This window comes from Oratosquilla oratoria, chromosome 15 (assembly GCF_046742065.1).
Source record: "Oratosquilla oratoria isolate Oo_2021 chromosome 15, ASM4674206v1, whole genome shotgun sequence".
In the NCBI taxonomy this organism is placed as follows: Eukaryota; Metazoa; Arthropoda; class Malacostraca; order Stomatopoda; family Squillidae; genus Oratosquilla; species Oratosquilla oratoria.
In genome coordinates this window covers 45,058,003-45,071,298 of record NC_134791.1, presented here as the reverse complement: position 1 = coordinate 45,071,298, position 13,296 = coordinate 45,058,003, and the positions used below count along the sequence as shown (strand labels likewise).

The window sequence follows — 13,296 nt, the reverse complement described above, 5'->3', positions numbered from 1 at the left end:
AAAACATCCTCTCCTTTTGCTAAAAACTTCTCCCATATCTGCCTAACTACAAATATTTCATGTACACTCCATCTAACCCACCCTGTTTCTCACCAATTACTGTTCCTCTCCTAATCCTTTCAACTAATATCCTTCCATAAGCCTTACCAACTATACTAAACACACTGATCCCTCTAAAACTGTGTTTCCCACCCTGGGAAGCAATGCATACACTTTCCTTCATCCTTTTAGTACTACAATATTAGGGGATGCTGGACTAGAGGATGCTAGGGTTGGAAAAGTTTGGGAAATATTGTTCTAAAATTTCTACATTCGCATTTGTCCCTTTCCTTTGTAAACCAAAACTAAACACTCTTCCAGTCCTATGGCAACTTCCCCTCCTACACATTAAGCAACCTCACTAGCCGATCCACTACAACCATTATTCCCTTTGTCAGATATTATACCTGACACCCATCTTGCCCAGGGAACTTACCACCTTTTAACTACTGCTGCTGAATAAGGTATAATTTACTTGGAAGTATTATAAATAAAAGTCACAATAAAAAAAATATGTAATATATTTCAAAATTACAAAATATCAAATAATCAAAATCTTTTTACATCATTGGGTGCATTCCATAAAGTATGCACTATCTATTTTCCTCCTCCATGGTTAAAGAATTAGCTTTCAAGTTAACAAAGGCAGACTCTACTATGCCTTCTGTATTTAGTGAAGAACCTTCTTTTAAGGAACGGCATAAAGTTTGTAACTTGGTCCGTAAACTTCGTTTACTGAATTCAGTAAAGGAGACCTGTGAAAACATATTTCAGATTACTTTCATAAGTCATAAGAGTAATTTCAACTTTCATAGATTACAATGACATTGAGTATTTATAGATTTCCTTACTATTTTCAACTATATAATCCACATTTCTATTTACTATATTACCTTTCAATTTCAATATTCAAAGACCAATGAATTTTATTCCTTACCACTGAAACATTATATCCAAGTTTACGAAGTTGCCTTTTCTTCATGTGAACATGACCTCTTAAAGAATTTGTGTTTCTAATAAATGAATTTCTGCCACCTATAATTAATGCATTCCACTGGATGCTTGGGTCTACTGGAAATTTTATATTATGGGCTGGATGGTTTAAAAAGTCTTGTGGCAAAGGCACTGGCTCACCTTCATTTGTTGTACAAAACACAATATCTAGAAGAAAATCAGCATCATTATAATCTACTTGATCTTGTAAATGTACAAACCAAATTTATTAATCTTCAATCTAATAGTGGTGTTTACATTACTTGTAACAATCTTGTCTCGCACTGGGTATGAAATACACCCATATGCTCTGGTACGTACCTGGAATCTGGTTATGTGGCAAAACATGAGCAATTTTTGTGCAACTGTCATTACCAAGCATAGCTCCAAGCTTGTCATTAATTTCCAATGTGAGCCTTTCTTGATGTGTGAGTCCTTTACTGCTAGGGCTGGGCAATCTTCCAAGGTATTTCTAAATAACCAATTGAGCATTAATACCATACAAGAAAATATACCTAGATCATCTGCATTTTTCTTCCTTACTTTTCAGCACAATAATATCTTACCTTAGTAATGCTAGCTCTCATCTTGGGGTCCAATCGGTAGCCTTGATAGTTTGCCGGACCTTCAATCTCTAGTGACCAGTCTAATTCATTTACCTCACGGCCCATGTCAGAGTAGTTCTGGCTCACTGTAAGTAAAAAAAAAAAGGAACCAATAGGAAAACTAGAATTATTTAATATTCATAGTTTGTTCTAATGTAATTATGAGGATGTGCTATCCATAAAACTGTTTTGGGGGCCCTACAGACCAGGGCCACACATCATTTTTCCATGTTAGAGTTAAATTTCATATTTTCTACTTATAGAGAAATGATGATACTTTTGTACCAAAGTTAACCTTCCTTTATGTTGTTCCCTTTATCACTTCTATGAATACTTCTTTTGGTTCCCCGTGATGGAAGCGAGAGACTAAATGGGACTAGGAATCCTGCTATATATATGTACCTATGAAAAGTCGAGGCATAGAAGGGTCTGGGAGGAGGGCTCAAACCAGAATCCAAGACACTGGGTCATTAAATGCATGGTTGTAGTAGATAAAAAGGAAGATTAGTGGTTTACCTTTAAAATGGAAGATGGATGGGTTAGCATCAAGTGAAAATAAGGTGAAGTGAAGGGGCAAATTTGAGAGTAAGTTGGGGTGTGGGGGTCAGGAAGCGTAGCAGCTCTGCTGGTAAGTTTTACCGAATTGTAGTACACAGGAATGTAGCAACACTCATTGGGTTCCTTCTACTCTCCAATTCATCATACCTAGCCTCAAATTCATGTACAGTTCCAACTTAATCAATATCTTTGATTTCCAATTATTTTTAGATCTGAATTCATGTATTGTTCTAGCTTGGGCCACATCTCCTTAGTCATTCCAAAATATTTACACATCTATATGGAACACTATATCTTCATATCCTTTAGACATGTAGTCTTGTTTGATTTGTTCTCACATACGAAACTGTAGTTATTGTATATATATATATATGTAAAAATACATGTGTATAACAAAGGCTTTCCCCTTTACAAGGGAGGTAGTCAAAGGCATAAATCCACTCCCACCCATTTCATCCCCACATACTCCACTCCCACCCATTTCATCCCCACATACTCCACTCCCACCCATTTCATCCCCACATACTCCACTCCCACCCATTTCATCCCCACATACTCCACTCCCACCCATTTCATCCCCACATACTCCACTCCCACCCATTTCATCCCCACATACTCCACTCCCACCCATTTCATTCCCACATACTCCACTCCCACCCATTTCATTCCCACATACTCCACTCCCACCCATTTCATTCCAACATACTCCACTCCCATTCACAACCACTCCCTCCCTCTTTTCTTGGCTCCTCCTGGATGACAGGTCAACCCTGCATCTCACCACTGCCCTAGGTCAGAAGCAATGTAACAAGACATAGCATATCCACATCAAGTCTGCTTCATTTAATTGGTAACTACCCCCTCTCCGTCCCCCTCATGCAGAAAAAGAGAAGACAGAGAGAATCCCTTTGGGCTGTGTCAAAATATCATTCACACATACTTCCTCACCTCCCCACTCCCTTCCATGCATCACAGCATCATCCATACACAACCATTCTCCACTCGCCCCTATCTCCTTTCCTTCCTCAACAGACCTTTCACTCTTTCTCAATCCCCCTTTTAGACTCCTTCCACCTCTGCCATCCATACCTCTTTTACTAATCATCCAAATCATCCCAATATTCTTTCGTCAATCCTATCTTCCATAGTAACCCCTACTCTACTTCTTAGGCATTTCATCTCAAGCACATTTAAACTCTTCCTCTCTTATGTTCCATGTTTCTGTCTCATACAGTGGTATCAGCACAATCACCCCTTCATGGGCCTAGACTAGAATATGTGGCAATATTGTGGTCACCCAGTACCAAAAAGAATATAAAGAAAATAGAAAGAATCCAGACAGCAGCCACAAAAATGGCTCCTGCACTTTCAAACTTGTCATATGAGGAGAGACGGGCTAAATTGGAGTTACTGACACTGGAACAAAGAAGAGCAAGACGTGACCTACTGACCATCTATAGAATCATGAAGGGCACAGAAATACTCAAAAGAGAGGACTTGTTAAACTGGGACAAGAGAAATGCAAGAGGACATAGAAAGAAACTCGAAAAACATTGTTATAGAAGAGATCTGAAGAAAAGTTTTCCACATAGAGTGGTGGACACTTGGAACAAACTGGACAAAAAAATAGTATGTGCAAAAACCATTCATGAATTTAAGAGCAAACTAGACACTGCGAGATACAAAGGCGGGACACCACGAGTGTAGCTCCCCTTCCCGTAAAATACAACTAGGTAAATACAATCTCCTCTTAGCATCTATTCCCAAATGTCTATTTCTCATTACACTTTTTAATCCACCAAGGCATTTGCTTGTTTCTCTCAATCTACATTCTACCTCCATCTCTACTCCCGTTCCTGCCACATTTGCACCCAAGCATCTAAACTAATCCATTTCCTCCAGTCTCTCTCCCTTAATACTTCCAATATGCTGCCATCCTCTCCTCTTGTACATCTCATCACCTTACTTTTACCCACATTTATCTTAACTCCATTCTTTCACACAACTTCCCAAACTCCATCACTAATTTCCTTAATCCCTCCTCTGATTCTGTCACAAGTGCAGTGTCATCAGCAAACAACTGGCTTATCTCATAATTGTTCCCCATTTTCTTTAACCATCTCCAATCACTGGTCCATTACCCTTGCACCACCCCATCCATGTATAAGTTGAACAGCCAAGGCAACATAACACATCCCTGGCAAAGCCTTACCTTTACCTCAAACCACTCTCTCCATTTCTAACACAGGCTCTACTACTCTTGTACAAACTCTTGACTGCTCTCAACAGCTTTCTTCCTATCCAATATGTCTGCAATATCCACAGTGCCTTCCTGTTTACCCCGTCATAAGCCTTTCCCAAATCTATGAAGACCCAAAAAGCATCTTTACCTTTTCCTAAAGCTTTCTCACGAATCTATCTTACCACAAAAATCTGATCCATGCAACCCCTACCTGTCCTAAACCCACAGTTCTTCACTTTGTAAAGCAGAACTATACAGACTTCTACAGTTCTCCGGCACACTACCTTCTTTTAGACAAACATCAAACCTCATCAGCCAGTCCACCATCACTGTACCTCCCTTTTTTAGACACTCAGCATGACACCCATCTAACCCAGGTGGCTTAACTGCTCATCATTTTAACAACTGCTTTCACCTCTTCTTTCCATTTTTCTCATCCATTGTCATATTCTTAGCACTTCCCACCCCAACTACATTTCCCTTCCTATCCTCCTTCAATCTCTCCATCTACACCTTTTACCTTTTCTACTCTACCTGATTTGCCTCCCCTTCTCTTGTAATTTCCTTCTAAAACATCTCTTTATTACTTTAAAAAATTTCAGTCATATTCTTACACCATTTCACATCTGCTCTCTTCTTTACCTCTTTTATTTCTCTTTTCTTTGTACCTCTCATACCTCTTGTCCTATTTTGTAACCAATCTGTGAATGATTATTTCTTCTCATCTACAACCTTCTTTGCTTCATCATCCCACCACTCACAACCCTTCCTTCTATTTCCTCCCGTTCTCCTTGTTCCACACACCATCATTGCACACCTTGTGATTCCCTCCTTGAACCATCCCCATTCCTCCTCCACTCCTAGTTCTATTCTATCCCTCACTCCATCCCACTCTTCTCTCAGCTTCTTGTACTTTTTTTTCTCATTTAAGCAGCTTACTTTAAGCACCACCCTACTTTCTGTCCTTTTCCTCTTTCTCCATCTATCCTCAACTCTGAACTTACTTTCCACCAAAACAATTATCAGATATTCCCCTACTCTCATTAGAATATGTACATCCAAAACTCTTCCTACTCTCCTCTAAATTACCACTGTATAGTCCATTAATGCCCTATCTACCACCCTTCCATCCACCACCCTCTCCCATGTGTACTTATGCTTAACTTTCTTCCTAAAATTGTATTTGCTATCATCAACTCTCTAGGCACATCTCCACCATCATCTCTCCACTACAATTTTTTCCTGGAACTCCACACTTACCTACCACTCTGCCTATTGGTTCATCTCCTACCCTAGCATTAAGATCTCCCAATACCATTTGTTGAATAACTTCTAGAACAACAGTCTCCTTTCTACCTACATCTAAATGAGTACACACATACATGTGCACATGTTGCACCACAACGGAGTAAGATAGTAGTCAAGACCAGACGGACATCAAGGGTCAAGTGTTGTGGTCAAGTCTATTGTCCTGAGACTCCAAATTATTGGGGTCATGACATCGGACGTGCACAGCTGTCACCAAACCTTGGTTCCTGCCAACAAGATATTGTCACTTTGACAATAAATTTCCACAAGGTTTTTTTCACACCAGTCCACAGTTGGACACATATATATATAAATGATACAAGTGATGTATCATCATTCTCTGTTATGTAAAATAAAATCATTTCGATGTCTAGTCTCGCTGGAAACAGCAACCATGTAAATATTTTTCCCTTGTCGGCAACCTTGCCAGACTGATGTATATAATAAACCGTTCCTCTTCGGAGAGGAGATAATAAAGAGAAGAAACCGCTCATTTGTTTCCATGCCTCCTGAGAAGCCGCTACCACTCGGACGCTAGCCATATGTTGTGAATACACCATCCAACATATCTGGTCAATCAGCTAGGACTCATAGGGAAAACAGTTTTCATTTACTTGGACAACATAATCATTGCCTCCAAGTCAGTCACAGAACACCTTTCCACACTTGAAACTGTCCTCTCAAGGCTAGCCACGGCAGGTCTCAAACTAATACTCAAGAAGTGTTCCTTCCTCAAAAAGGAAATACGTTTCCTAGGACACGTCATCAACTCTCAAGGTGTCATCACCTCTCAGGACAAAGTTAAGGCTGTAATAGACTTTCCACGCCATACCTCCACCAAACACGTCAAGTCATTCTTGGGTTTATCAGGTTTCTACAGGCATTTCATTGATGGCTATGCTCACATTGCAGCCCCATTAACAGCCCTTCTCAAAAAGGATACATCCTTTAACTGGACGCCTGAACACCGCACAGCTTTCCACAACTAACAAGCTCTCACAACAGCCCCTGTCTTTGCATTTCCAAATTTCTCAAAACTTTTCACACTCTGTACAGATGCTTCCTACAAAGGACTTGGTGCAGTACTGATGCAACAGAGTCAAAACTTAGACCAATAGCATACGCTGGCTGCGCATTGAACAAGCACGAACAAAACTACTCTGTGACTGAAATCTATGCTCTTGCTGTCATATATGCCCTCAAACACTTTAAAGATACCATACTTGGCTATGAAATACACATATACACAGACCATCAACCCATTCTCCACCTTTTCACAGGAAAGAACCTCACTTGAAAACTAGCCAGATGGTTCCTCACCATACAGGAATTCATGCCTACATTCCGCTAAGCGCAGGGTCATGCAAACACGGTAGCTGATACCCTTAGTAGATACATAGCAACCATACGGCAGGTAGCACAGCCACTTGACTTTACGCAAGAGCGCATAATCACCACTGAAGCAACAGACCCCCTATGGAGAAGAATCATTATTTCACCTCAGGTGACACTACCAATACAGACGACTTTCCTCCCAACATAGACAATTACTTGATCATAGACCAGGTTCTCTACCACACCACACTGCTCACAAAAACGAACCAAATCGCAAGGTTACACAACTGGTCATTCCTATGGAACTTGTTCCAGAAGTACTGCTATTTCTTTATGGTTCTCCAATAGCAGAACATTGTGGTAAGGAGAAATGTTTATCACAAGCCAGATTGAAATACTTTTGGCCCACCATGCGCAAAGACATACATGCATACACAGACGCATATCACTCGTGCATCTCTCATAAAGGTCACATTGGCAGTCATGTACCTATACACAACTATCCAACACCTTATAGACCCTTTGAAACCATTGCCATTGATTTACTCAAATTACCACTCACCTCAAATGGGAACCAATACCTCTTCATCTGCATCGACCATTTCTCACATTCTTGCATTCTCTCTCCCTTAGTGGACAAGACAGCCAAAAGTGTTGCACAAACCATCATCCACAATGTCATCTGCCCCTACACCACACCAAAAACACTCATCTCAGACAACGGCACTGAATTCAACAATGACATTCTCACCAACATCAGCAAACATTTTAACATTACTAAATGTAACACCACACCATACCATCGTAGTTCAAATGGACTCGTTGACCGCCAAAATCAGAAGATTTTAAACACATTAAGGCACCTTGCCACAGACATACGCTCATCTTGGGATGAACACGTACCTATGATACAAGCCTGTATAAACAGCGCAATCAATAGATCTATTTCAGAATCACCCCATTTTGTATTATTCAGGTCAGATAAGAAAATGCCGTACAACCTCCTTACATCAGAACCCCCCCCTACATAAAAGTCGCACTGACAAACTTCAACACTCTTTTTAAGAGAGTACATGAGTCACTGACTCTCTCAAAATATATGCTAAGACTGGGAAATGCTCACTCTAGGGATTGCACTATTTCTGTAGGTGATATTGTGTACAACAACCACCAACCCACATCAAAATTTTCTCCTAAATTCCTTGGACCTTTCCACGTCATCAAAACCCTACATCATAATAAGATAAAAGCTATCCACTTACAAGAACTCACAGAGGCTATTTTACACTTGGACAACATCAAACAAGTTCCCAGAGAAATTGACCTGGAGAATATACGTTCTCCCCCTTTTGCACAACCACCAGACATGACCGAAACACTAGACACAAATACCTCTACCACTCCACCAATCCCTAAACCCCGTTATAGCCTAAGAAATAGAATTGTGTAAAGTCTCGCTTGGCCCAAAAATTCAGGCATCTATTTCCAACCAATAAATCTCATTCATTTTCATCCATATCATGCCATGGAAATTCTCTCTTTTCTATGCTTAACTCCATTGCCACCTAGGAAAGGTCAACACCTTCACCTAGGCACACACTCCTTCTATCTCCTCTTACAGTTTGGACATCCAGTTCTATGCGAAAACCAAAGAGTGTGTCGGGAGGCCGGACACATGTAGCGACACCGAGCCATGTTTGAAAACTTCTAGAACAACGCAGTCTCCTTTCTACCTATATCTAGACAAGTACGCACATACATGTGCACATGCTGCACCACAACAGAGTAAGATGGTAGTCAAGACCTGACAGACACCAAGGGTCAAGCATCGCGGTCAAGTCTATTGTCCTGAGACTCCAAATTATCGGGGTCATGACCTCAGATGTGCACAGCTGTCACCAAACCTTGATTCCTGCCAACAAGATATTGTCACTTCGACAATAAATTTCCACAAGGTTATTTTTTGTACCAGTCCACAGTTAGACACATATATAAATGATGCAAGTGATGTATCATTCTCTTTTATCCCTATATGTAAAATAAAATCATTTCGATGTCTAGTCTCGCTGGAAACAGCAACCATGTAAATATTTTTCCCTTGTCGGCAACCTTGCCAGACTGATGTATATAATAAACCGTTCCTCTTCAGAGAGCAGGAGATAATAAAGAGAAGAAACTGCTTGCTTGTTTCCATGCCTACCGAGAAGCCACTACCACTCGGATGCTAACCATATGTTGTGAACACACCATCCAACACATTACATTGACATTTCTTCCTAAAACCTATATACACCAAATCTATCCAAAGTCTTCCTTTCCTCTACATTCTTCTCACTATTAGACCCATATGTACTTACAAAAACCCCTTCCCATTTTCACCTTCATCCACATTAACCTTGAAGAAACTTCCACTTCACCACACATTTACCTATCTCTTCACTTACTAGTATAGCCACCCCTTCTCTCCCTTGTCCTCTCTTCACTCCTGATACCCTCTCAACTACTCTCAAACTGAAACTCACCCCTCCCTTTCAACTTAGTTTCACTCAATGCCAACACATCATCTTCTCACAAACATACTGCCTATCTCTTCCCTTTTACTCTCATCTTTACCACATCCATGCACATTAAAAGACCCAAAACCTTAGGGTTCTGGCTGGAAAACTCCTCCCAGGCCCTCTTCTGCCTTTGCTTTTGTTTAGGAATGTCCCCTTTGAAGCTACAGAGAGAAGGATGCTTAGTCCTATCCCTGTCCGGTTTTTGTCACCTTTTACGACTCAATTGGGAACACTAGGTGGCAGTATTCTTTCTCCCCTACCACAGGTTTCAGCAAAAAGGGAAATGAATATTCAGAGAAGTGGTATAGGACAGTATTATGAGTAGGAGGGACAGTTGCAGTATAACTAAGTGCTGTCATTTCTCTAGGAATAGAGATTTCCTCTATCAAAGACAAAATTATTTGTGCTCTGGTCCATAGGGGCAACCCATATAGACCATAAAGTATCAGCTGTATGCTACTGAGCAGTGTTTAACCCCACATTAACATGCAGCAAAATACCCCAAATGGGCAAACATAAAATAAAAATGACCCTTAGAAACTTAATTATTATATGTGTATGGACCAACAGCTGGTAACCTGCGATACTCCTGCCACCCTTATTCAAATCTCAATACCTCTACTTTCATCAAGAGGTGCAGCCCCCCTGCACTCAGTCTTTTGACCAAACTTAATCTTCATCAACCTCAACTTCTTATTTATCTATTTTCTCACATAATGTGACCTGACAAGTCATGTACTACTCCCATTCCTCCTACCTGGTAATGAAGACACAGTCCCATACTAAAACAACACAAATAACAGGTCATAGTTTCTTCCTAGAAAGATCTATGGGAGGTCCCACTGTGGGGTTGTGGGTTTCCAATTATAAAAAAAATCTTGGCAACAAAAATGATTATATCTACACACACACACAGAATACAATATATCAAAAAATGTAATCATATAGTTACTTTGTAGATGATTGAGCATGGATGGTTGTAGTGCAGCTGAAATAAGATCCACTGGTAGGAGCCCCATGATGACAAGGTAGACAACACAGGACACAAAACATTTGGGATAGTGATTGATCTCAAACACTCTTTCAGGTTTGCGTAATTCCTCTGCTATCTTATTAAAGATATCTGGACAACTTGGTGGGATGAAGTTGTACAACATTAGTACAAATGTTAGCCTTTCTATGTCCTTCAAACGTAGATCCTCCATGCAATCAGCAAACTTTAGCGCAATATTATTGATAATCCCAGAATGAAATACCAAAAGGTCATTTCCTAAAAGTGCAACTTGAAGGAGACACATAGTATTTAGTCTCTCAATATGAGAATCAAGAGCATTCATGAATTCTAACATTGCTTTACTACGGGACACTGGCACACTTTTGCGAAGTAGCTTCAAAATAGAACACAAGGAAGCATCCGTTACTACATCCAAGTTGACAAGAGTTTTTGACATGATAGCATCTACAAGTTGTTCATTTTTTAAAAATGTCTGGGTCTTAAAGAACCCCATTGAGATTACACCCAGTTCCTCAACAGATAAATCTTTCATTACTTCTACAAGCCTCTTTTCCAATTCCCTCATTACAATGAAAGGTTCCAGTTGTCTGCAGAGATTGGCATAAAACAGGTATTGGACCAATTCAGTTGGCTGCATTTTGTTGACTCTTTTACCAAGAAATTTAGTTAAATTTAAATTGTAACTGGAAATTCTTGATAATCTTAATGCAAACCAATGGTCAGCAACCAAAAACATTTTCTTTATGTCCCAATACTTCATTCTTTCAGTACAAACTCTGTCTAATGCATTCCAGATTCCAACAAAGTTTGGTGTTGTTGTAGATTCTGTTGGAGGCCAGAATGTGAGAGACTGAAGGACCTGTAAGAGGCTGTCATCTGTTAAGTGGTGCAAGCTAGCTGTGAGTGCTCCACACAGAGTAGAATACTGTGGGTCCTCCAGATTCATGGATTTGTGTTGACAACAATGAGAAAGTGCCACAAAACCATCAGCAACTTCCTTTGGAGTGAACAGATTCCAATCAGCACTATGTAGAGTACTGGTATCAAAATATAATGCTGGCTGATGACGTATATTCTCAGATGCAGACACTGTTGTAGCACTATATGCAGGCAAGGAACACAGCACAGAGTGAGCATGCTCATTTTCAGTATCTTTAAATTCTTTGACAAAGAGTATAGTCCCTGACTGCAGTGTCCTGGAAACTATCTTATTGAAAGAACCATTTGCAGTTCTTGAAACTTTCTGTGTCCATGATCTTCGATCACAGCTATGAAAATTGTGTAAACCAGTACTAGCATTTTGTGTACTGTGTCCATTTCCACCAAAATTCTGAACATTGTATGCTTTGAATCCCTGCTGTATAAATTCGGACCGATTACTGAGAAGACCTCGCCCTAGTGCTTGAACAGTTGGCCATAACCTGGGTGCTGCCATTGCTTATTATGAAGGGATGACAGAGGTGGAATCCAAGGAGCACTATTCTTCTTTTATATGTAAATCAGTCTCAAAGGTTGATTGATGATGGCCTCTTTTACTCTGTAAAAGAAAGATATTACATTAAATTTTCAAGAAAAAAATAATTATATATGAGTATACACACACACACACACACACACATTATATATATATATATATATATATATATATATATATATATATATATATATATACACAGGTATATATATATGGCTTCTTAATGTTCTATAAACCAAAGCTCCTAAACTTGCAGTAGTCTTTTATCTATAAATATACTTTAATCAAAATATATACATTCAAGTTCCTGCCAGATCCTTTTTTGTCAGACCCTCACAGAAAATCAGTACAATACTGTAATATAGCCATCTACAGATCTGACATAAACCAATTTTATTTTGATCCAAGGTGACAATATTAGCTGAAACGACCTATTTTAAACAACATATAATGAAAAAAACAATTAATCATCACACAGTAAAAACAGCATCTTCCTTTTATGTCCTTATATTGGATATGGTTATCTATCTACAGTCAAACCTCGGTTATCGAACGCTTCTGTTCTCGACCAAATCGGTTTTCGACCAAAAATTTCGAGAATTTTACGTCTCAGAACTCGACCAAATTTCGGCTCTCGAACAAACCGAAAGAAGCCGAGCGTACCCGAACGCGGCTCACTCGCGAGCCGAGAGAACTCGAACGCTAAGGACGCTTCCTCTGTAGCGCATTTGCGATCAAAGTTCATTCCGAGCAGACGTGTTCGTTCTTATTTACGTAAATCTGACTTTTTTTCATCTTTGCATCGTGTATTAGCCCCTAATCATGGGTCCAAAGAAAGCAAGTTCAAGTGGTGAAGAAAAGAGGAAAGTAGTGCACAAAACTATTGAATTTAAAAAAGAATTAATAGCGAAATATGAATCTGGCGTTCGTGTGTCTGCGTTGGCTAAGGAGTTTGGGAATGCGAAATCGACGATAAGCACCATCCTAAAAAATAAAGACCAGGTTAAAGCAAGTGATGTGGCTAAAAGATCAAGTGTTTTTAGCAAACAAAGGCCACAGGTATTGGAGGAAGTGGAAAAACTTTTGCTGATTTTCGTAAATGAGAAACAGTTAGCAGGTGATACTCTTAGTGAAGATGCAATTTGTGCCAAAGCAAGACAATTGTATGA

General features: G+C 39.7%; 1 protein-coding gene across 1 annotated transcript; it reads right to left on the bottom strand.

The window, feature by feature from the left end:
- Nucleotides 1-542: 542 nt before the first annotated feature.
- LOC143033421 (FAST kinase domain-containing protein 5, mitochondrial) lies at nt 543-12,180 on the bottom strand. The gene is made up of 5 exons (XM_076198839.1): nt 10,591-12,180; nt 1,599-1,723; nt 1,354-1,504; nt 977-1,200; nt 543-794 (listed from the first exon to the last, which is right to left on the bottom strand). Exons 1-5 carry the CDS (start codon nt 12,086-12,088, stop codon nt 633-635), a joined length of 2,160 nt encoding a protein of 719 aa, XP_076054954.1. The 5' UTR covers nt 12,089-12,180; the 3' UTR covers nt 543-632.
- Nucleotides 12,181-13,296: the final 1,116 nt, after the last annotated feature.

Excerpts from the sequence above, each read along its gene's own strand:
- LOC143033421 (XM_076198839.1), bottom strand. The coding sequence starts at position 12,088 with ATGGCAGCACCCAGGTTATGGCCAACTGTTCAAGCACTAGGGCGAGGT. Across the intron at positions 1,505-1,598 it reads TGAGAGCTAGCATTACTAAG|AAATACCTTGGAAGATTGCC; the intron begins GTAAGATATTAT and ends TTGGTTATTTAG. Across the intron at positions 795-976 it reads TTGGATATAATGTTTCAGTG|GTCTCCTTTACTGAATTCAG; the intron begins GTAAGGAATAAA and ends ATGTTTTCACAG.